Source organism: Urocitellus parryii, chromosome 2, assembly GCF_045843805.1.
Source record: "Urocitellus parryii isolate mUroPar1 chromosome 2, mUroPar1.hap1, whole genome shotgun sequence".
NCBI classification, from domain to species: Eukaryota; Metazoa; Chordata; class Mammalia; order Rodentia; family Sciuridae; genus Urocitellus; species Urocitellus parryii.
Window position 1 is genome coordinate 102587008 of NC_135532.1, and position 25342 is coordinate 102612349.

The window sequence follows — 25342 nt, forward strand, 5'->3', positions numbered from 1 at the left end:
AGAAATCTCACCGAAGATCCAGACCAGCTTCTTTCCAGAGTAAATCCATCAAACGCAGCATTTGGAGTGTTAACATATCCTGTCGTAAATCTAAGGGGAAAACTCAGTTATAAATGCTTTCCATTTTATGCCTACCAACTCATTAATTCAACATTAGGTAATTCAATCAGATTTAACTAAAATCTTTAGAAAAAAAGCGATGCTTTTTAAAAATAGAATTTTAGTGTTGACCACATCACTAATAAAATAGGCTCATTGATTAGCATGTCCCTATAACATTTCTATCATTAAATAAAAATAATTTTAAAATTGTTTACCACTTATAAATTACTGTGCTAATTGTATGGATGCTGTAAAATTGTATTAAGCTGGGCACAGTGGTGCACACCCATAATCTCAGCAACTCAGGAAGCTGAGGAAGAAGGATCACAAATTTGAGGCCAGCCTCAGCAACTTAGTGGGAACCTGACTGAAAATAAAAAATGAAACACACACAAAAAACTGGGGGTGTACTCAGTGTTAAAGTTACCCTGCATTCAATCCCCCAAATTCCCCCAAAACAAACAAAAGAACAATTGTTTGTGTCACATTGCATTCATATTCTACTATATTGCTCATTTGCTTTTAGGGTAGTACAAGAAGTTCTTATAAATCATACAAGTAGTAACTGTATTATGGGCCCAAAAAACTAATAGTTGGACATATTTATTAGCATGCCCAAGAGTACTATGTGACTATGTGAAAGTAATCACAAGTGTTTTTTGTTGTTGTTGTTGCTAATTATTTGTATGTTAAGTGTGGTTAAAGTCTAGCAAAAACACTCTGAGTTTTTTTTGTTTTTTTTTTAAGAAACTTGCAGCTGACCCTTTAGGTTGAGGGATCAGGTGCCAGTCAGCTGCAAGTTTGTTTTTTTTTTTTTTAAGAGAGAGAGAGAGAGAATTTCAATATTTATTTTTGAGTTTTCGGCAGACACAACATCTTTGTTTGTATTGGTGCTGAGGATCAAACCTGGGCTGCACGCATGCCAGGCGAGCTCGCTACAGCTTGAGCCACATCCCCAGCCCTCTGAATTCTTTATAAAGAAGTTGTAAGTACATCTTATGATAAGCATGCTTACTTATGTCATCTCATTAATTTCCTTAAACAACTCTGGCATAAAGATTCTATAATTGTCAGGATTCATACGAAGACCTGAAGCTCAATGAGTTGCACAGGATTTGCTTATAGTCTCACAACTATGAAGACATGACTGCCTTTTGGTTGGCACAATTCCTTCACAACCATTTTCTTTATCAAATCTTGGTCAGTCATATATCTTATTAAAATACAAATCTATAGCAGTAAAATCAATATTGCTATCACTGAAATAGAATATGTGACTACATTACTGAAATATTCTCTTGTATTTTACAAGCTTTTATCAAGGAGTAGACAGATTTTGTATTTTGTAGGAGGAGAAAAAGAGGTTTATTAGACAGTAAATGTAAATGAATTATAGAAGTCATTTTCCCAAAAAAAGCAGGGGTCGGGGAATATTTAGGACCTGTTGAATCTGACTTTACAACCAGTGATAGCTATTTTTCAGGTGCCAATTGTCATAAACTTATACACATCTCTCAAATAAAGCAAGTTTAGCAATAAATAGAAAACTCTAAGCAATTTGGCACTGTAAAAACCTCTGTACTTACCATCACCATTTTTAAAAATCACTCCAACTGAATCCTCACCAAATACCTTGTTGTTGTACACTAGCCACAAAGGCTTCATTTTGGAATCCATGTATTTGCACTTTTCAACACTGAAATCAATCAAAGGAAAAATCAGCCTACTTCAGTGTAACAATATGACCAGACTATATTTTTGCAGGAAAATCCCTTGCTTGTCCTCTTGAAGGTCTGCAAAAGTCAGAGCTAGGCAACTTTCAGTAAAAAAAGGAACTGCAAGGAAAACACTGATTGGCATAACCAGCACTAGGTGGACTAGACTCAAACACCCAGGAACTGTCCTTCTCACTGCTTCTGCTGAAAATTTCTCCTTATATCTCCTTAACTTTATTTCTAAAAAATTAGAACATACCACTGGATTAAAGTTAAAAATATTGTGAGATCACTCTTGATTTCTTAAAGAGGAATGGATTTTGAATACAATTATATTGAATATACAGTATTATTTTTCCATTATTACCTTTGTGTGAATGAGAAAGTGAGAAATCAGTTTCCAAATTCATTCAAGATTTCATTTTAAAAAAGAAAAGTAAATTACCAAATAATTTATTGTGGTTTCCAAGATTTTGCTCATGTGAAATTTTTAACTCTTAAAAAAACAGTAATGTAGAAAATGACTTTTAATTAAATGCGACTGAAAGGAAATTAACTTGTAATAACTCTTATTAACCCCAAAGTAAACTGAGCTGTTAGGTACGTATTCTACTGAATACAAGCACAGTCTATGAGGACTTTTAATATTTTCTGTAATCATATCCACTTTCTGGGGCTCAAATTGGCCCTACTACACCCACAAGGCAATGTTCAGAAATCCTTTCTGCACTGAAATTTTCATGGGAGACTCATTGTGCAAAATGTAGGAGATCACTTACTAGAGTTCTGAGAGGATGACACATGGATTCAAAGGTGACTGCAGGTCAGAGAGGGCTTCCCGGTAAGCATTCTGTTTTAAACAAGTGTGCATAGCTTCCTTCCCTTTAGCTCTGTTTAGCTTCATTGCATTCAGTTTGATTAAACTATTTAAAGTTTTTAACTTGTTGAGAGCTTCGACCTGAAATATAAATTTCCCCAGGCCCAAAATTTACTTGTGGTTAAAATAATATAATGTAATACCATGTGATCACATTAATCAATAACACACATATCATGTTTGGTTTATGACAAATCATTACACATAATAAAATAAAAAACTGATTTTTAGTATTGTTTACTTAAGGCATAATTTTAAAACATTCTGTAACTCTTTTCTCAAATGAAAACTTATAAATTAGGAGAAAGTAAACAGCCACAGACAGTGGGTATTTAAGAAGATAAGCATGACCTGAAACAACTCACACCTTCACCAAGTAACAGAATTTGAAATGCCTCCAATCTGAACTACTCCACTTGGTCTACACCACAATATAAGAGGAAAACCTGTGTAAAAGTAATCCTGAGGTTTCTGATATTCAACATTAATATCTATTTTGTCATGCTCTTGTATGACATCTTCTCAGAATACTGTCCCTCCATTAACAGGATATATAGATAGATTACTGTGTAAAAAGTATTTGTTGTCCAAGTCTAAGTTTCTTGTTTTCATGATGAGGTAACTGGCTATCAAAACTTATGCAAATAAACTTTTGCAAGCATTACAAGGCGGATCAACAATGACCAAATCAACAGAAACTATTATGTTTAAAAGTCAACTTTACTGTTTAACCCATTCTGTCTCACTGTCCCAGATGTAGAAGACCTATAAAAACTGAAATATAATGTAGAATATAATTGTTCATAAGGATATAATTATAACATTAATTAATATAAGCTGTAGATTGTGATGACCAACCTATTTTAATGCATTTGTGTCATTTTGTTGAAATATTTGTAGAAATGAAAACTTGGAACTTAATGGGTTAATAATTGAGGTCTTTTAAGTTATATTATATAAAATTCATAAGAATATAACAGCTTCAGTCAACCATAAATCAGAAAGCATTTTGTTTTATAAGTATATTATTAAAAATGGAAAAAAACAAATAATATATAACAAAAAATAAAAATATGAGTAAAACAAGCATTATGAGGCAAGTGTAGTGGCATGTGCCTGTGATTCAGGAGGCTGAGGCAGGAGGACTGCGAATTCTAGACTAGTCTCAGCAATTTAGCAAGACGTTGTCTCACAAAATGGCTGGAGCCAGGCGTGGACGTGCATACCTGTAATCCCAGTGGCTTAGGAGGCTGAGGCAGGAGGATCACAGTTTCAAAGCCAGCCTCAGCAACTTAGCGAGGCCCTATGCAACTTAGTAAGACCCTGTCTCAAAATAAAAATTAAAAGGGTTGAGACAGGTGATGTGTCTCAGTAGCTAAGCACCCCTGGGTATAATTCCTGGTTCAAAAAAAAAAAAAGGCTGAAGATGTAACTCTGTGGTAGAGCACTCCTGGATTTAATTCCCAGTATGAAAGGAGGGAGGTCAGGTACAGAGGGGAAGGAGAAGCGGAGGAAGAGAAAAAGAAGGAAGGAAGGAAGGAGAAGGAAAACCCAGGAGCTTGAAATTCCATGAACAAAAGTTTTCATTTTTAAACTTGTCTTCCATGCAAGAAAACCACTAAAACTATGTAGAAGTGTGAATTTAAGCATCCACTTTCTAGGGAGACCTTGTTCATAGAGAACTAAAAAGGTCCCATGTAGCATAATGATAAAACCAAGACTGTTAAAGCTGACCAAGTTAGCCATTTGTCAAAAGCATAGACACTCCACTTCTCAATTATTTCAGGAGCTATACAAATACTGGTGATGAGGGAACCAGATGAAAACTGGGCTCTTGCCAGGCTCAGTGGCTCCAGAGGCTGAGGCAGGAGGATCACAAGTTCAAAGCCAGCCTCAGCACTAAAGCAACTCAGACCCTGTCTCTAAATAAAACACAAAATAGGGCTGGGGATGTGGCTCAGTGGTAGGATGTCTCTGAGTTCAATCCCTAGTACCAAAAAACAAAACAACAGCAACAACAAAAACAGGTTTTTTGTTGTTGTTTGTTTGTTTTTGCAAAAAGGAACTTTTTGAAATATTTCAAACTTGAATTTCTTCCACATTTGTACAGTTGGGAATTTTTATGCCTCATCTCTAGTTGTGTGATATTCATTTCCTGGAACAGTGTCTTGAATGGCCAAAGTCAAATATTTTAAGTGTTTCAACACATGATCAGTTTACAGGTTTATAGTAATAACAAGAACTGCCATGTAAAGGCTATGCTTTTCCTCTTAAAATTTATCAGTCAAGAAAAGATACCTCTGTTGTTTATAAAAGTCAGGTTGAAGGTCTCAGAAAATGAAGAAAATATACAGTATGGTTTGATCTATCAATGAGGAAGACAATAGTTTTATGAGGTCAAATAAGAAGGGACCCAGTGGGACCTTACAGGCTTTGGTAGAAAATTTTTATTAAGTATAATGAAAAATTATTGTAGATATTTAAAAAAGAAAATGATATAACACAATTTGCAATAAAATCACTTTATCAATTGCACAAAAAATGTGAGGGGAGAAATACAAGAATGGGGAACAAGAGGCCCAATTTAGGAGTTTAATGAAGTCCTAATGAGAGGATAATCGATTACATTAGGACTATAGTCATGAACATAAAAGATACAGATGTGACATATACTTAAGAGATCTATAGAATTAAAGGGATTGATAAAATTATCCCCATCTTGTTATGAAGAATAAATGTCCTATAATAAGTGATAAATCAATGTTAGCATTATTCCCATCAACAATATACTTTCCAAAAGGACAGGATCAGAGATAGTTGTTTTAGCATCAAGAAAATTTCTGAGTATTAAAACATCTAATAAAGATCCATTAGAATTTCTCTGGCAATGCAAATGACTAAGAAAAAGTATAGCATAATTTAACAACTAAACAGATCTGATATAAAAATAGGGTAGAGCCCACAGAGGTATAGGAATGAATGAAAGATGAGGGATGAAATAAAAGGCCTTTACGTGAGATAAACAGTCTGTAAGAGCTAACTGAGTAGGAGAGCCTTTGCACAAGGTAAAAATGATGCACCAGAAAGCAAAATCTGAAAAAGACTTCAATACTATAGAAGATTTCACCTAAGTGGATTGAATATATTGGGTTTAGAATATATCAGCAAGATGAAAGTACTCTGATATTTACTAGTCATGTACAGTTTGTGACCTGATACATAGTCCATCACAAGAATAAGTAAACAGGCAGTAAGCCTTCAGGATTCACTTCCAACTTGTGCCCACAAACCTAGCCACAATGAAGCTACAAATTCCCCCAATATTTGCATCAGTACTGATGACACCTATGAATGCTCCTAAATTCTCTAAGAACTATAGACTCTCTTGTCAAGCCTTTCACAAAAGGACCTATGACCTTTTACCAAAGTAACTGTGCATTGAAAATAAATAAATAATCAGACTTTTGAGACTACTGGACACTCGCTCTGAATTAATACTAATTTCAGGAGATCCAAAATGTCATTATAGTGCACCAGTCAGGGTAAGGACTTATGAGCTCAGGCATCAATGGAATTGTAGCTCAGGACCATCTCACAGTAGAGATTGCCAAACTCATTCTGTCATCTCCCCAGCTTCTGAATGCATAATTGGAACAGATATGTTCTACAGCTGGCAGAATTTCCAATTGTGGAGTGAGAGCTGTTATGGTTAAGAAAGGATAGGGGGGCCTTTAGAACTGTCTCTATGAGGAAAATAATAAGTAAAAAGCAATGCTCACAGAGAATGAAGAAATTAATGCCACCATTAGGGACTTGGAAATGGTGGGTATGGTGATTCCCAAACACAACCCAATTCAACTTGAAATTACTTAGCTATGTAAGTCAGGATTACCTTCAAAACAAATTTAGGAGTAAACTGGATACTGAGACTGCAACTGTCAAAAATGACCCCCATATTGAAATGATTTTGTTTAGTAAGACAGAATACAAAGGCACAAGAAAAAGATGGTGCTGGGAAAACTGGAAATCCCTATGTAACAGAATGAAAGTTAACTGCTACCTCTCATCCTGCACAAAAATCAACTCTAACTGGATCAAAGACCTAGGAATTAGACCAGAAACCTTGCACATACTAGAAGAAAATGTAGGCCCAACACTTCAACATACTGGCTCAGGAAACTGACTTTCTTAGCAATTAATTAAAAATTAAAAGAAAAGAGTTGTATTGCTAAAAAAAGTCTGAAAACTCAGCATAATACAAAGAACTTTAGCTTTATATAGCTAGACAGACTCAAGTTCAAAACAATTTTGTTATTTAATAAATAACTACCAATTTTAAAGCAAAAGAAGTCTGTTTCTCTCTCTGACAAATGAGAATTTTATTGTAACTACTCTGGCCATTATTAGAGTAAAATAAAATAACACACTTAAAATACATGGTGTGGTTCTTGGCATATGTAAAAACTTACAGTAATATTATTAGTAATATCTCAGGACTGCAAGAGAAAACCACAATTCCAGATATATACATAGAGTTTGAAAAAGTAACTTTGAGGATTCTGAATTATAGAAATTATAATACCCATAGACTTGTGTCTCAAAATATCTCAATCCAAAAGATGTGACAAAGTTTATGAACCACACTTTACCAAGTGGAAATAGTAACTCAGGAATGTGCAAAAACAAAGTTTAAAGATTTCACAGCCACTGTTACTATCACCATCATACCCTTTGTTAACTAGATCTAAATAGCAATATTGTATTAAAATTTAAGGCATGCTTTTTTTTTATTTTTTTTTTTTAGAGAGAGAGAGAGAGAGAGAGAGAGAGGGAGGGAGGGAGGGAGAGAATTTTTTTTAGTATTTATTTTTTAGTTCTCGGCGGACACAACATCTTTGTTGGTATGTGGTGCTGAGGATCGAACCCAGGCCGCACGCATGCCAGGCGAGCGTGCCACCACTTGAGTAAGGCATGCTATTAATATAGAAAATATGAGGATATCAAACACAGAGCTGAATTCAACACACATTAACATAATTCAGAATAACACTCAAAATAATTTTCAGGAATGCCGGTCAAATTAGTCAAGGAATAGGAAATAACTTCCCTTGAACTGTTTATAAGATAGACTTGAAAATAATTTAAAACATTTGTGCCATAAAACTGATTGAAAATTGGGTAAATTTAATCAGGGGGAGTGGGGATAGGGACAAACTAAATCATAATATTTTTTTTTTTATTTCAGGTTGCCTATAATTTTACCTCCTCTTCCCCAGTGGATAAATTTCCTTAACTTTGCATTAAATTCATTTAAAAATTTAATAAAATTTGCTATCCAGAAAAAAAAATGAGGAATTCTGGCTTATTATGTTGCATGTAGCATTTGGTTAATGTTTTTCTGCTAAGTATGTGGGAACTTCACATAACTTAAATTTTCATGAAAGAATATATTAATTGGATTAAGTTACTGAGATTTCTATGAAATAATGTGGTGGCAGAAAAATGAAATAGATAAAATACATCAAACATTATGTACCAAATTGAATAAATATTAAAACACAATTGATACCTGCTTGGAAAGCACTTTCATGTGGCCTACGCTTCCTCGACAGTACGCTTCAAGGATCACACCAAACTGTACCGAGACGGCAGGAATGTGCACCTCTGATCTGCAGAAAAGTTAATATCCGAATGGTTTATCAAACACTTCAAGTGACCAAATAAAAATACTGACTTCTCTATTCTGGGAAATAGACTTATGATGTCAACCAAAAAAAAGTACTCCTCATCTCAGGCATAATTACTAGTGAGATGGTCAACTTTCCAATTTGTTAAACTTCACGAGTTCAACAAGACATGAGATTTTATTAGTTAATTCTTTATTCCAAGAAATCTAAAATTTTCACATTGTACCAGATTGATTTACTTTTTGAGGGGGAAAGGTAATAATCAGTCTTACCAAGTTAAAGACAGTTAAGTTGAAATACAGGTCTATGAAATTTGACTTATCATCATGCAATTGACTAAAGCCTGAATTAAATCTATTCAATTTTTTTCCTCACTTAAAGAATAGCATGTATATCTGAAAAAAAAGAATACTTAATCTTGTCACTCCCTGAGGGTTTAAAAAAAAAAGATTGAATTAGATGAGAAAAGTTAAAAAAAATCTATCAATAAGAATACCAGTATTCAGAAACAAAACACTAAAATTAATAATATAATATTATAGAGGTCATAATATTTTAAGAAGCTTAGCCAAAAGGAAGAAATAAAGGTATCTTTTTTTTTTCCCTCTCTGATAATCTAAATTTTCAACAGTCTAAAGTTTGGATGAAAAAACCAAAATATCTTGAGTACCAAATAAGAAATGAGAAAATCTATAATTTTTCTAGGAAACACAAGCGCAACTTTGGTTCTCATTCCTTATTTTAGTCTTATATGAGTTTGGTGAAATAGGCTCATGTATTTCTGAAATGACTAAGTTAACAGAGAAACTGAAATTAAAAATTGCTATTGTTATAATAAAATTCTATCTTCATTCAATAACAGGAGTCATGCTAATACCATCCCTAACCTTTTGGAAGGAATAAATAAGCCTGCATTTAGCCGAAACATGTTAAGACATAAGTACATTTTACTGGAAAATAGAAATACATTATGTACTAATTTCTGTTAAAAATCATGCAGGCCTCAAGGGACACTTATGTGAATTACCTTGCTAAATGAAGAGTCTGGGTATCAAGCAACATGAGAAGGCACCAAAACAGTGTAAATGCTATACAGATGATACAGAAAAAATTACAGCAACTGAACATTCCACTAAATGTCTTATATATTTACTAAAGCACACATAGGTTCAAAATGAAAAATACAATAGACTTACCTAAGATGCCAAAACAGAAACTGCCCTATCCTCCGATTAGCAAGTGCCCTTTCTAATAGGAATCTAGAGAGGGCACAATCAAGAAAAGGCTCATATTTTAAAACTTGCACCAGTTGTAAAAGATATTGAGAAAGTTCCTCATCACTGAAAGAAAGAGAGAAAAGACAAAGTAACTCAACCAGTTGTGCCAGAAAAAGATCCTTTCCTATATAACTGTTGAATGCTAACTTACTGACACACACGGGTCTTCTGGGTCAGGCTTGTTACATGTTCAATTCCCTGTACCACAGTTACAATAGCTCAAGGAAAGTTTAGGAGTTCAGATAGGGGTGGGAGAGTGGAAAGGATCAAGGAACAGGTACAGGGACATTTCTATCAAATGAATTAGCTTTTTACAATTCATGATTACATTTAAAATTAGCCAAGAGTTTCCAAGAGTTAGGTACTCTGTTACTACTGATTTCTGATCATGCTAAAAATCTTAGATATTTAAGCAAGCAATATTTTTTTTAAAAAAAAAATATTATTTTAGGGGGCTGGGATAGTGGTTCAGTGGTAGAATGCTTGTCTAGCATGCATGAGGCACTGGGTTTGATCCCCAGCACTACATTAAAAAAGCAAACAAATAAAATAAAGGTATTGTGTCTGTCCACAACTAAAATAATATTAAAAAAATTTTTTTAGTTGTCGACAGACACAATAATTTTGTTTATTTATTTATTTTTATATGTTGCTGAGGATCAAACCCAGTACCTCACACATGCTAGGCAAGCGCTCTATCACTGAGCTACAACACCAGCTCCTCAAGCAATCATTTTAAAACAAAAATTTCATCAGTACTTTAGCAATTTAGTTTCCTTTCCTAGAATTAGGGTTAAGTAATTCCTTCTTCGGAGAAACAAACAATTAAAATCTTAACTTCAAATAATTTGAAGAATAAGGAAATGAAGGCATTTCTAAGTGGGGACTATATTGATTTGCTGAATTATAATGAGAATACCATCATTAACAGGGCTGAGTTAGTGGTTCTCTAGTTGGTGTCTTATCTCCAAACTATTCACTGTAAACACACTCCCATTAGAGGCAATTTCTAAAGTAATGAAGGTATGAATCAAAGTTTTCCAATTATTGACTATAGTCTTCGACAATAAATGACTAAAGAAAGGAGGCTAAGGAAGATATGGGACTGAAACCCAGAGTATTAAGTGACAAAAACATGTATGAAGATACAAATGGTGTGAATATACTTTGTATACAACCAGAGATATGAAAATTGTGCTCTAAATGTGTAATATAAATTGTAATGCATTCTGCTCTCATATATAACAAATTAGAATAAAAAATTTAAAAATGACAAAAATAAAACCCATAATTATGAATTTCAACACACAAAAATCCATCAGAATTGGCTACATGGGGATCATAGCAATCTTCTGAGGGAAACCAATGCATTTAAGAAAAACACTTGGTCCAGCCCAAGGAGAACCAGTTGGCTTCTCCCCATCAGTTCTCCAATCCAAACTTAGATGGGAGCTTCATTTTAAAAAATTATCTATACCACAATCTTAATTAGGTTTATTGCAAAATCTCTGCCTATTATAAAACTTACAAGTAATAATAAAAAAGGGGGGGGGAGTTAAAAACAGAAGGTAATGTTAGGCAGTGAACCCGTATTTCCCAGAAATTTGGTAGGCTAAAGTAGGAGGATCACACATTTGAGACCAGTTTCAGCAACATAGTGAGATCCTGTCTGAAAATAAAAAATAAGGAGGACTGGAGATGTAGGACTGGGCTACATTCCCAACACACACACCAATAAAAGTAGGCAGCTTCTCTTATATATCTAAATTAACTCCCCAGAAATAACAACTATAGAAGAGTTTAATTTTTTTTGTATTTCACACATTGTTTTAAACGTACCTGATTTTAAAAAGAAGAAAAAGGATATATTGTTCTGAGAGCTTTTAATTTTCAAATAACCACACAATACATAAGCCTCATATACTAAACCTGAAACTCCCCACTGAGACTGTTCTTTCCTCAATTCTATAGATTCTCACATATATACTGTCCAAACGGGACTGCACATGTTCACTGCAGCTCTATTTATAAGAAGGAAATTTGGAGAAACAATAATTTTCCTTAATAGGATAATAAATTATAAATAAGATATCCCTCTTACACAGTAGCAAATATACAGTGGCAAAAAGAATAAATTACATTTATTTATTTATTTTTTATTTATTTTTCAGTTTTCGGCAGACACAACATTTTTATTTTTATTTTATGTGGTGCTGAGGATTGAACCCAGCGCCCCATGTATGCCAGGCAAGCGCGTTCCCGTTTGAGCCACATCCACAGCCCATAAACTACATTTATATATAACAGAAGAGACTAACCTCAAAAACCTAATGTTAAAATTTTAAAAAACAATATATAGGACAATATATATGGCACGGTACAATGATGAGTTCCTACAGACCCAGACATTTAGGAAGCTGAGATAGAGGATTATTTGAGCCCAGGAATTCAGGGCTTGCATGGACAACACAGTTGAGACTCTGTCTCAAAACAAAAACAAAAACAAAAACCACATTCATGTAATTTAAAATGTACCCTATTATTTTATATGTAACTTTATACATTTAAATATGTAGGAAGAAACAAAAAACTGATATAGGAGGATACATCAAATTCACGATAAGTTGTCTCTAGGAAAGGACTGAAATAATCAAAACTGGGCCAGAAAACAAGGACATCAACTTTAACTATATTATATTAGCCTTAAAAACAAAACAAAACAAAAAAACCCCACATTTTTTTAAACACCTGTTATAAGATAGTAACATAATATCTTAATTTTGGGTATTAGACTGTGTGATAGTAAAGAAGAGTTACAACGTCCTTCTCTGCTATCCTTTGAAAAGCCTGTTTACATGTACCTGGTCTATGGTTGGCATTTGGGTATTAACACTCCAGAAAGGTTTCTACCACCTAGTGGCTTGATACACCTAAATTCTTTGTGTTGTGTGGTCTGTGCTGCACTGTTTCCTTTGGGGAGTCTAGAAATTTGGGACATGGTAGGCTGATAGTACTTATAAAAGCAGCAGCCAACAACTCTCAAGTTTTCCTTGATTCCTTCCTTCCCTCCTTCTCTCCATTCTTCCTTGCCTCACACTTAGTAGGCAAGCACTCTGATGCTAAGCCACACCCTACCCCTTCTTATTTTGAGATAGGGCCACACTAAGTTGCCCAGGCTGACCTCAAACTTGCAATCCTCCTGCCTCAGCCTCTCAAGTAGCTGTAATTACACATACGCACCCCCCACATCTGGCTGGCCTTCTTTATAATGAGAAATTCAAAGAGGCATGCTCTTAACTACCCACCCTCAAGTTAGTCCTTGCCCCAAAGAAAGCCACCTATAAGAGATACCTCATCTGTCGCAGGCAGCCCACAGCATATTCCCGAACGTACTGATCCGGATAGTTGAAATCCAAAAGCTCCAGAGCATCTCGAGGAGAAAGTTTAGGCCATATCTGAAGCAGTGCCTGAAGCTGTTTAAAAATTGAAACTGGTTCAGAAATAATGGAGGATAAAAGTAATGTACTTTCCTTTGGCATACTGGAGCACACATATGGGTCAACTATTAATGCACCAAAAATCTATCCTGGTTATATGAACTAACAAAGATTGATCTCAAAATATTCTATAATTAAGTTTAAAAAACAAACAAAAAACTATTTAGTACTTACCTGAAAATTGAATAAGAAATAAGACATTGAATATATGGATTCTAAAAATCATTAACAAATATAAGCTGCAAAACTCAAACTAATGAAAGGCAATTTACATTTAAGAAGTTTACTACTAATAATATAAAACTAAAAAAGAAATTTATGTTTAACTCTTAATTTTAAAAAATATCACTTTACAAAATCGACACTGGTGCAGAACTATTGTTTAGAATACAGTCCTTTTAAAAATATTTTTAAAGAGAGAGAAAGAGAGAGAGAGAGAGAGAGAGAGAGAGAGAGAGAGAGAGAGAGAGAGGGAGGATTTTTTAATATTTATTTTTTAGTTTTCGGCAGACACAACATCTTTGTTTGTATGTGGTGCTGGGATCGAACCCGGGCCGCACGCATGGCAAGCGCGCTACTACTTGAGCCACATCCCCAGCCCTAGAATACAGTCCTTAATTCAAAGAAAAAGATCATTTACAAAACTTTATATTGATCATAACATGTTTAAATCATAATTAATATAATGAAGCCCTTTTCCACGCTTCTTCTGACTCTCCACTTCTCAAGGTGTTAGATTTACTAAGAAAATAGTTTATATTCTTTTGGTTGGGGAAGGAACCAAAACTCATTCTTTCTTATTCTATTCACACTTTTATCTACTAAAAATGGGCACAGGGTTATAAAATTATACTTTTCTATACTTGCTTATACACAGTTAATACTCAACTATTAAACTACACTGCTGGCTTTCTTCTACCAAAATGGGAGGAACTTAAGTCACATCTCAAAACAATGCTTCACACTTCCTCTTAGGAATCAAGACAAGCATGCTAAATTCCGGAATGTAAAAATGTCTGTCCCTAGAGGTCAAATGAATACTAAGCATAAACTAGTTCATTTCATTTTTGAGAGTTGATACATGAAACCTCTCTATAAGACATTTGAAGAGTACATCAAGAGGAGCTAGGAGTATAGCTCAGTGGCACACATACAAGGCCCTGGGTTCCATCCCCAGCACTATCAAAAAAGCAAAAACAAACAAAAAAGGAGTATAGAAACTTTTCCTATTGTGATTCTAATGAAATAATATGATTCATTTCTTGGATATATATACATATCCCAAGACACTATCCATGAGACATAAGTAAATGTGCAAACTTAAAGAAAAAAAAGGCTTAGATCTTATTTTCCACCATTAGTGGGATTCAAAGAAAATTAACCTTCAGGGCTGGGGTTGTGGTTCAGTGGTAGAATACTTGCCTAGCATGTGTGAGGCATTGGGTTTGATTCTCAGCATCACATTTTTTTTTTAAAAAAAGGTCTATTGACAACTAAAAAAAAAATATGTATTAAAAAAAAAGAAAGAAAATTAGCCTTGAATTTAGACAAGTGGTTAGAAGGCAACAGTGATTCTGGAGCAATTAAAGCTATCTAAATAATGTAAAATAGTTCCTTTTCAGATTAAATAATGTTAATTTTGTCTAATCTAGAAACACTCTAATAAAGGCATGTACAATAATGTAATTATATCATTCAAAAAAACCTTTAGATGCTAGAAGTAAACTGAAAAGAAAACATTTCTACGTTTAATAAAAGTAGTAAAACAAAACTAAAGACTTTAAAAATAAATATGATTAAACTGGGCATGGTAGCATACACCTGTAACTCTAGTGACTCTGAAGCTCACAAGAGGACAGAAAGTTACAGGCCAGCCTCAGCAACTTAGTGAGACACTGTCTCAAAATTTAAAGAAGGGAGGGGCGCGATGGCGCATGCCTGTAATCCCAGCAGCTCGCTGGAGGCTGAGACAGGAGGATGCCAAGTTCAAAGCCAGCCTCAGCAAAAGCGAGGCACTAAACAACTCAGTGAAACCCTGTCTTTAAATAAAATACAAAATAGGGCTGGGGATGTGGCTCAATGGTTGAATGCCATTGAGTTCAATCCCTGGTGTCAAAAAAGGAAGGAAGGAAGGAAGGAAGGAAGGAAGGGAGGGAGGGAGGGAGGGAGGAAGATGGATGGACTAGGGATATAGCTCTGTAGTAAACTGTCCCTGGGACAAATCTCTCATAACCCCCCCCCCAATAATATGATTAAAATTAAAATACCATTTTTGGAATCTAATACTACCATTCCTTAGGTATTTAATAAATTTTGTGTTCTTTTCCCTAGTTAAAGCAAACAAAAATGTATTTTTTGTATTTTTTTGTATATGTATTTTTCACTAAAATTTTAAAGCCATTATGATACACTGAGATCACAGAGCTAGAGAAATCAGTTACATTCAAAGAAAATAAACAAATTTCATTTTTCAAATAGGCAAATTTATTTGTTCTCATTTAAAAAATCACTTCAAGTTTCTTTCTATTGAGCATTGGGGGCCATATGACTTTAAAGTGCCTTTTTTGTCTGTGGGAGGAGATATTGGGGATTGAATTCAGGGGCACTTGACTGCTGAGCCACATCTCCAGCCCTATTTTGCATTTCATTTAGAGACATGGTCTCTAAATTGCTTAGTGCCTCACTTTTGCTGAGGCTGGCTTTGAACTCTCCCATCTTCCTGCCTCAGACTCCTACGCAGCTGGGATTATAGGCGTACACAACCGTGCCTAGCTTAGGGTACTTTTTGACAGTCTTGATAATTATATCAGGGAGCCCAAATGTGGCTGCTTTTCAAGAGCAAAACATTTTCCCCTTCTCTATTCTGCCTGAATGACATATTTATCTATGTTTAAAGTTACATATTTATCAATACTACCCATACATGTGAATGTTAAGATTGAATTGAATGGTTTAACATCAACTTCTACAATAGAGCTAAATTAACTCCCATGATAGTGGTAATTTTCAAACAATATTCATTTTAGAGCAGTCAGCTGGATTTGGTGGCACATTCCTATAATCCAGTGATTGCAAGTTCCAGGCCAGCTTTTATTTTTCACTGTCTTAGAGTGAAAAAAAAAAAAGTAAAAGGCTGGGCATATTGCTCAGGTGTAAAGCACTTCTGGTTTGATCCCCAGCAACACAAAATACATACATACATTCATTCACACATAGGGGTTCACTGAAGAAACTGGCAAAGGTGCCCAAGACCTAGAAAGTGCTTCTTTTCATAGGTGACTACCCAAAACCAATGTTTTAGTTGTCTTTAGCGAAAGATACAGCAACTCTATCTAGAATCTGGGATTTTTAAACCTTGAAACTTTCTGGTCCAATATATAAGGATGGACCAGGGGACTTAAAGTTTAAAACTTCAAAATTTCTCCTGAGGAAAAATTATCCAACATATGGAAATCAACCTATAAGGAAAGGACACTTTATATAAAATTAACAAAGAAACATATGTACCTAAAAGGAGCTACAGAAATGACATTTTGTTACCTGAGCGACATCTTCAAGTTTATTCCACTTGATCGATAGGAGTAATTTTGGCAGTGACTGTGGGAAATTCTCTCTGCAGTCTTGACGCAAAGTCCAAATAAGATCCATTTCATTCTCACACAGCTGTGACAAGGGATCCCTGTCCAAGATTTCTTTCAGTACAGCAAGAAACTTTTTTCCACCTCGACTCTACAGGAGTAAAATACTCATTACAGAATTTAATTATGCAAATATCACTGGCAAACATTCAGCAACTCTATATACGAGTTTATACGCACTTATAATGTGAAATACAAATACATAATTCCCTAAAAAGATACAAGTGGATAAAAAATAAAAGTGGATTCATTTAAAAAGTTTTAATTGCTCAATGTTAAATTTATAAGCTAAACATGAAGAATCAAAGTAGCTCTAAAAAAGGAAAAAAAGAATAACATTTAAAAAAATCTATGTGCAAACGCTAGGTGGCAGGAGTGCGTTTCGGTTAAAAACCAAGTTACTCATTATTTTAACAGAATTTAAGATGACCCAAATGTATAAGGTAAAAAAATAAAAGTAATAAATAGATGTTACCTGTGCTCAAAATCTCTTTAAATGAAGAACTTTCTGTTAGGGTTTGGGTGCAGCTCAGTGATAAAGTGCATATGTAGCACGTGTAAGATCTGGGTTTCAATCCTCAACAACGCAACAACTTCCCCAAAACAAAACAATGTTGGCTAAAACTAAATATGATACTGTGTGCTTGTAAAAATATTTAACAATGAATTCCACACAATGCGTGCATGCACGCGCGCACACACACACACACACACACACACACACACACACACACTCTCAACAAACTGAGGGGGGAAAAAACCTATTTTCCTTCCCAATATACTGAAAAAAAGAAGACAGGGAGGATGAAGGTGAACAGGAGGATCATCTGAGCCCAGGAGTTTGAAGTCAACCCAAACAACACTGAAAGGCCTTGGAGGGAGGAGGGGCAGGTCAAAATCAGGTTAAATACCTTAATAAGGTGATGATAAATTTGCATAGATCCAATTAACCATATATATACATAATTCAATAAATGAAACTACCATCATCTTATTAAGGAACTTAACCTGCTCTTCATACATATGTGTTTGTGTGTATACATACATGTACATATGTGTATAATGCCATGAAAACACAGTTCTCTTCATCCTCTCATCCACAAGCCTAAATAGTGGCACTGGGGATGTAGCCCAGTGGTAATGTGCTTGCCCAGTGAGCACAAACTGTAGACTATACTCAGCACCAGGGTTGGGGGGGGCATAAAGTATAAAACATGTCGTTTTGAAAATAATAGCTAAAAAGAGCCCTAAGAAATGACAAAGAGTGCCTGACACCAGAAATTTTTAAGGAGAGAATGCTGAATGCAGACAGGACAAGAGATCAGATATTCTAAACCCATGTAGTAGTGAGAATGCTATGCACACAATCCTTAGGGAGCTCTAGCTCAGAATCAAGGCATTCAAGGAGTGGGAGGGAGCCACTGGCAATCACAAAGAGGACCACTATGGGACTGTAGATAGTCAAGCATGCTCCTTTCTCTTTCGGTGCCAAGATGGAATAGCTATGGTATCAATTCCAGATTTAGGTGAGAAGCATGGGTATTGAGCCCTAGGAAGTCAACTGATTCCAGAATGCATAGAAGTCCTCTCATTTGGGATACTCTAATTCCTACAGTTACTTAAGACACATTACAGGCAGACAATCAGGAAGTCTCTCACTAGTCAAGAAAAACCAACATAATGAAAGTACTTCTAGGAATTGATCCTACAAAATAAACAGATGTATGAAGCAGTATGTACAAAATAATCATTGCAGACGTTTTAATAGAGAAAAGCTGAAAATAAGCAAAACATCCATGAATAGGAATATGTATGTTGAATAACTAATGGTTACTAATGAATATAACTACAAAATATTGAAGTATGTGAAAAATGAAGACCTATTCATGCTAACATATCCACAAACTGTATTAAATAAAAAAGATAAAACTATATAAAAATGATCTCACTTCTTAAAATGGAGGAAAATAAAGACATTTACACTAAACTTAATATTGGTAACTACAAACTGAACTCTTTATACAGCTCTGGAGAGAAGAACACACAGAGGTTATAGATAGAGACTTTCATTTTTGGTCTATTTCTTAATTGTACTGCGTACCTAAATTTATTTATTTATTTTTTTGGTGTGTGTGTGTGTATGTGTGTGTACACACACACATACACACACACACACACCCAAAGATCTGAATAAGATTACTAAAATCAGTATTCAGGGAACCCTCTGATTAAGTAAGGTACAAGACTGTGGCAGAAATAGTGAAAATTAATTCAAGTCTCTGAGGTTCAAGGAGCAATATTTAGTGTAACACATGGATACTAAAGAGGCATTAGAACCAAGACTTAACTTAATGACCTGTTTTAATAATTACCTGACAAGTTGGTAAGTGTATACTAGTATTAAACTTTTGGTACTTTTAACCTTCCTTTTTTTTTTTTTTTTTGCTTTTGTTTTTCTTTCCAGCAACTCTTAGAACACAAAAATGATAGGGGAAAAAAGATGAGGGGGCAGGCAGGACTCAGATCCTGAAGTCCCAACCTGACCCAGAGCCTTTCTAAACTGGTACTCGTGATCCACCTTCTTGGGTCAAGCATTAATATTCAAAAGACAAAATTTAAGCTAAGAGACATTAATATGGAAGTAGTAAAAGGGGACTTGCACTGTGAGATTCTGAGAGATTTCATGGCAAAGCAGAAAAGAGCCTAGGCCAGATACCCCTCCAACTAGTAAACATCAAGCAGTGCTTTGATACTCTGAGAATGAGAAAAACATACATAATTATCTCTATTTAGCTTCTTAGACTCTATATCATTAATATTCTATGTGTAAAAGGGTTTTGCTGAAGACACTTAAAAGTTGTTATGTGAGACCAAGAAACGTGAATATTAGGACAGAGTTCAAACAAAGTCTTAAGTTATAAAATTAAAAAACTTTAAGATCCATTCTGTTACTTTTTCCTGTAATGGGATGGCTTACTTTTAGCCATGCATCTGATGGCCCAGTTAAAAACTGCATTTCCCAATCTGGCTTGCAGTTTGGTTATAGTTGTGAGATCTGGCCAATGAGATGGGAGCAGAAATGAAAACATACTAACAATATCCTCTAAATAAGACTGGGGCATGGCCTCTAGTCTCACTTTTGTGCTCCTGAAGCCTGTATCATAGCAAAGTAGGAAGCTAGAGCAGAAATGTTAAATTATGAAATGGGAACTGTATGCTAAACATGGCAGAATTTCAAAATGGAAGACATATAGATCTTCACACCACTTTCTTGTCCTTATAACACTTGCTTTGTTTCACAAAGATAACAGTCTCCTTGTTCAAATGAGTAACATTCACTAAGAGTACTGTTAATCTCCAAGGTGCAACAACATCCCTTAGAGATGGCTGAACCTGCACTTACATTGCAAAATGGCTTAGTAACAGTGCACCGATGGTCCACAAACTGAGCTGCCATTTAATAAAATTCAGTATATGCATACTTACCCACACTCACATACTGTTCTTGCATATGAGTTATGGTCTTCCACAAGTTCACTACCATAAATGAGATGAAGGTACAAAATAATGCATACAATTCTATAAGAAGACAGTCATTTAAAACTCTTGATACTTACTGCTACATTAGCACTATCACTGCTTGCAATCTCAGCTGCCTTTTCAATAATCTGTTTAAAAAAAGTTTTAAAGTTAAAATTTGATTCCCATATTCATACAATTTTAAGTGTACATAACTATGCCTGTACTTAGATTATAAGAGACTACATTATGGTCTGGCATTTCTGCATTTTACAATGGAAACATGAATTTTAAAAGCAAAATGGTGTTTCCCAAGTGCTTCAAACCTTTGGCAACAGGGAAACAGTGATATTACTGTAAGAGACTGCAACTCCTAGGGGACATTAGGATTACCTGTAGGTAAAATAAGTAAATATATAAGTACATATATATGTAACACTTTTTTGGAAATATAGATAAACGAATTTTGGTTAAAAAATGCAAGTGTTTATAAGAGTTACTAAATGTAGAACAAGTTCTTGTCATTTCTCCTTTTTCGCCTTAAGTAATAGATACCAAAAGCAGAAGTTGGGCTAAAGGTATAGCTTTAGCTCAGTAGAGAAGTGCTTGCTGAGACCTGGGTTTGATCCTCAGTACCAATACCAAATAACAACAACAAAACAAACAAACAAACAAACAAACCAACAAGGAAAGTAAAAGTAATGACTAGGGAAAGCCTAAAAATATTTTTTAAATTCATTAAGTTTAAAGGGGGTGCTCAATCTCGAAAAGAAGGAAACTCACTGGTCTAGTGGAAGATCAGTGGATAAACAATCAGAAGATCCATTTCCTATTTCTGAGTAAATAATTTATCTATGTTCTCATGTATAGCATGATAATTCCCATCCTATTTCATAGGGTTGCTGTGATAAAGTGAGATTATAGTTATTAAAATTAAGCAAGAGCCATAAAATTGGCTTGAAAAGCAAAATGTATGCAAGTGGTTACAGCAACAAAGTTAAATAAAAAGAATAGGACCTATGGGAACTTTTGCATTTTACATACGTATTGCTTATTTTATAATAACCATATATAATTGCAAAATTAAAGGAAAACCAATTAAATATAAATGTATTTATACATATTTAAAAACTAAAATCTTTATTCCTAACTGAACTTCTTCAAGACAGCCTTCCCAAGAGACTAGAAAGGCAAAGAAAAATTTAGTGACCAGTTATGGATGACTATGGTCAATAGTCAAATATATTTTTAAAAAACTTGACCTCTGGGGCTGGGGATGTGGCTCAAGTGGTAGCACTCTCGCCTGGCGTGTATGTGGCCCAGGTTCCATCCTCAGCACCACATACAAACAAAGATGTTGTGTCCGCCGAAAACTAAAAAAATAAATATTTTTTTAAAAAATTCTCTTTCTCTCTCTAAAAAAAAAAAATTAAAAAAAACCTTGACTTCTCTTAAAATCTTAGATTAAATCCACTTACATTTACATGGATGCTATATTTGTAAAAATGCTTCAAAAACCATGTCATTTGATCCCAAGTAAATTATAATTGACTGTTGAATACAAACCATAACTGAACACAGTAACAATCATTATATTAAATGTAGCATAAGCAGTTATAGCTTATGGAGAAATTTCTATCCATGGTCAACTAAAATCACCACAAGAACACAATGGATGAGTCAAAATGTACTTTTTTCTACTTAATGCATACTAAAGGATATGGGTCCTACCATATTTGGGATTTCAATTATAAGAAACACAAAATTTAATTTGGTTGTAAATTATCAGTCAGAAAAGCATTCTTAAAGGACCTGAAGTGAAAAGTTACCTCTTGGGTAGATAAAATCAAATTAAAGTGAAAATGATATAAAAAACACCGAATTACATAAATTAAATGTATATAATACTTTTAAAACATCTCCTTTAGTGTTGGGGATGCAGATTGGTGGTAGAATGCTTGCTTATTAACATAGGTGAGGCTCCTGGGTTCAATGCCCAATACCTCCCATGTGAAACAACAACTCTACAGGATTTAGTGTTAAATATTAAAATGCAATTAAGTTAAATGTGGATTAATTTGTAATATTGTTTAGTAAAACATCTTTAAAGGCAGCTTATTCTCAATTGGATTAAGAAAAAAGGAAACTTGTTTATTTTTTGAGAATTTGTTCAAAATTTCTGCATAAAAATCCACATCAACCATGTCTGAAACAAGGATGCCAAACCTGAAGATAAAAATATGACATCTTAGCTCTCTAAACATAAAAATTATCAAAGTCCTATTTTCAGTCCTCACCAGATAATCTCCTTATCCTTAAGACATACAGTTCACATACTAAAAAAATATATTTGTAAATGGAAGTACCTATGTAGACTCTATACAAATGCCACCTTAAGAAGTCCTACAAATAGTAATATTCAACATAAATAATCCAGTCTTTGAATATCAACTCTAAAACAATAGTGATTTTGTCTTTAATCTCTGAATCAACATGTTAAAATGTTCAGTGAAACATATCTATGTGTTCAGTTACATATTAATGTATTTATGGCCTTTTTACATTGAAAATGATTTCAGAACAATTACAATTTTGTCACTTCATAACTGAGGAACCTGAACTCCAGAAGCCATGCCTTACTTGGTCAATGATATCACCAGAACTCATAGGGCTTGTTACTGAACCAAACTATTAACTCATGTTAAGTTTTAAGGCAAAGTAGACATGTTGAGCTCAAACTGCAAACATACAGAGCCAGGAAATAACACTTTAAATTATTTCATGCACAGTGGTCCTCTAAATAATTAGCTTACCTTATCGAAAGGAGGGTAATAATAAGGTTGTTTTTTATTCTCTGGAAATTTAATATGTAAAGCTGTTGCATTTTCAGTATATGGATTTGTCTGAACAGTTCCCATAGGATTCAACATTTCTTCAAGTTCATCTAAAACATGCAAATAATTTTGATTCTTAAGAAACATTTTCAAAACTAAACTAAAAACAAAAACAAAAACAAAACTGAGCCAGGCATAGTGGCACACGCCTGTAATCCCAGCAGCTTGGGAGGCTGAGACAAGAGGATCTCAAGTTCAAAGCCAGCCTCAGCAACAGCTAAGGTACTAAGTAACTTAGCAAGACCCTGTCTCTAAATAAAATACAAAATAGGGCTGGGGATGTGGCTCAGTGGTTGAGTTCCCCTGAATTCAATTCCTGGTATCCCCCAACCCCAAAAAAAACTGTAAGGTATTTCTCCCATGTAAATGACACAAACAGTACTGTCACTTAAGAAAGTCTGGCAGATGGTTCTATCAATAAGTCTCCAGCTTTCTATTAGAGCTTGGAATAAAGTTTCTGTATGAGTTTGTACACATCTTTAAAATAAGAAAGTTAACAAAAATCAATAAATACTTTACCTCCTTCTTCATATTGAATAGGCTCTTGACTCTGAAAAAAGCTTAACCGGAACTGCTCTCCCTATATCAAAATTAGGTAACCCACAGAAACCATTTTATCACCGCGTGTGGACTTTTTGTTGCTTTTCTTATTAGTTAAACATGACAGTAGAATGCATTTTGACATATTATACATATAAGGAATATAACTTCCCATTCTTCTGGTTGTACATTATGTGGAATTACATTGTTGTGTACTCTTATAGCACACAGGAAAGTAATATCTGATTCATTCTATTTTCTTTCCTATTCCCATTTCCCTTCCCTTCCCTTAATTCTCCTTTATCTCATCCAATGAACTTTTAGTCTTCCCTACCCACACCTTACTGTGATTTGTAATCTGCATATAGGAGAAAACATTTGGCCTTTGGTTCTTTGGGATTGGCTTATTTCACTTAGCATGATAGTCTCCATTTCCATCCATTTGCTGGCAAATGCCATAATTCATTTCTCTTCATGGCTGAGTAGTATTCCATTTTGTATATGTACATTTTCTTTATCCATTCATCTGCTGAAGGACACTAGGCTGATTCATAGTTTAGCTATTGTGAACTGAATTGCTATAAACATTGATGTGGCAGCGTCACTGTAGTATGATGACTTTAAGTCCTTTAGGTATAAGCCAAGGAGTATGATAACTGGGTCAAATAGTAGTTCCATTCCAAGTTTCCTGAGTTATCTCCATATGGCTTTCCAAAATGGTTGCAACAATTTGCAGTCCCATCAGCAATGTATAAGTGTACCTTTTCCCCCACATCCTCACCAGCATTTATTGTTACTTGTATTCTTGATAACTGCCATTCTGACTTCAGTGAGATAGAATCTCAGTGTAATTTTAATATGTGTTTCTTTAGCTGCTAGAGATGTTGAATATTTTTTCATATATTTGTTGAGAGATCGTATTTCTTCTTCTGTGAAGTGCTTGTTCAGTTCTTTAAATCATTTATTATTTAGGTTATTTGGTTTTGGGGGTATTAAGTTTTTTTTTTTTTTTGAGTTCTTTATATATCCTGGAGATTCATGCTCTGAAGTGCATGGTGGCAAAGGTTTTCTGCTGTTCTGCAGGCTCTCTCTCCATGTGAACCTCTTAATCACATATGATCTGGTTTTCACGATCACTACAGTATCCACGATGATATTCAAAGAGTCAATGACATTCCTCTTGTCAAATCTACATTGTAATGTTCCCTTTATTATCCTGCAACTCCTAATACAAATAACTTCTCTCGTGTCTCTGCAGTACTCCTTCCAAGTGGTACTCTTTTTACCTTACCAGTCACATTTTTCCTCAAGACACTCCTTCCTTTCTTCTCCACCAACCTAACCATGGTCCATTCATGGATTTGAACATGTAATCTTAGGATTGCAAGAAAACCCTAAAGTTCAGACAATATAACTTTCTAATTTAACAGATAAGTAAACTTCAGATGAGAGAATAGAGTTAAGAGTACAATTTTAGGTCTCCCCTCTCTAAAGTAACATCTGTTTTCTTATGATTTTTTATAATAGTTGTTCTTTCTGTATGTTCTAAAATAAAATAAAATAAAATAAAATAAAATAAAAAAGTCCATTCTTTCT

The 25342-nt window shown here is 34.5% G+C and overlaps 1 protein-coding gene across 3 annotated transcripts in view; it reads right to left on the reverse strand.

Annotated features, from left to right (window-relative positions):
- Window positions 1–25342, reverse strand: part of Pik3cb (phosphatidylinositol-4,5-bisphosphate 3-kinase catalytic subunit beta) — a 133635-nt gene that overhangs the window by 19086 nt on the left and 89207 nt on the right. For all 3 annotated transcript variants that reach the window (XM_026385056.2, XM_026385055.2, XM_026385057.2), the window contains 9 exons: window positions 23126–23256; window positions 20411–20461; window positions 16696–16884; window positions 13010–13131; window positions 9578–9721; window positions 8264–8363; window positions 2597–2775; window positions 1689–1798; window positions 12–90 (listed from right to left, as the gene is read on the reverse strand). In XM_026385056.2, coding sequence (XP_026240841.1) covers window positions 12–90; window positions 1689–1798; window positions 2597–2775; window positions 8264–8363; window positions 9578–9721; window positions 13010–13131; window positions 16696–16884; window positions 20411–20461; window positions 23126–23256 — 1105 coding nt within the window. The remainder of the gene's footprint in view (window positions 1–11; window positions 91–1688; window positions 1799–2596; window positions 2776–8263; window positions 8364–9577; window positions 9722–13009; window positions 13132–16695; window positions 16885–20410; window positions 20462–23125; window positions 23257–25342) is intronic.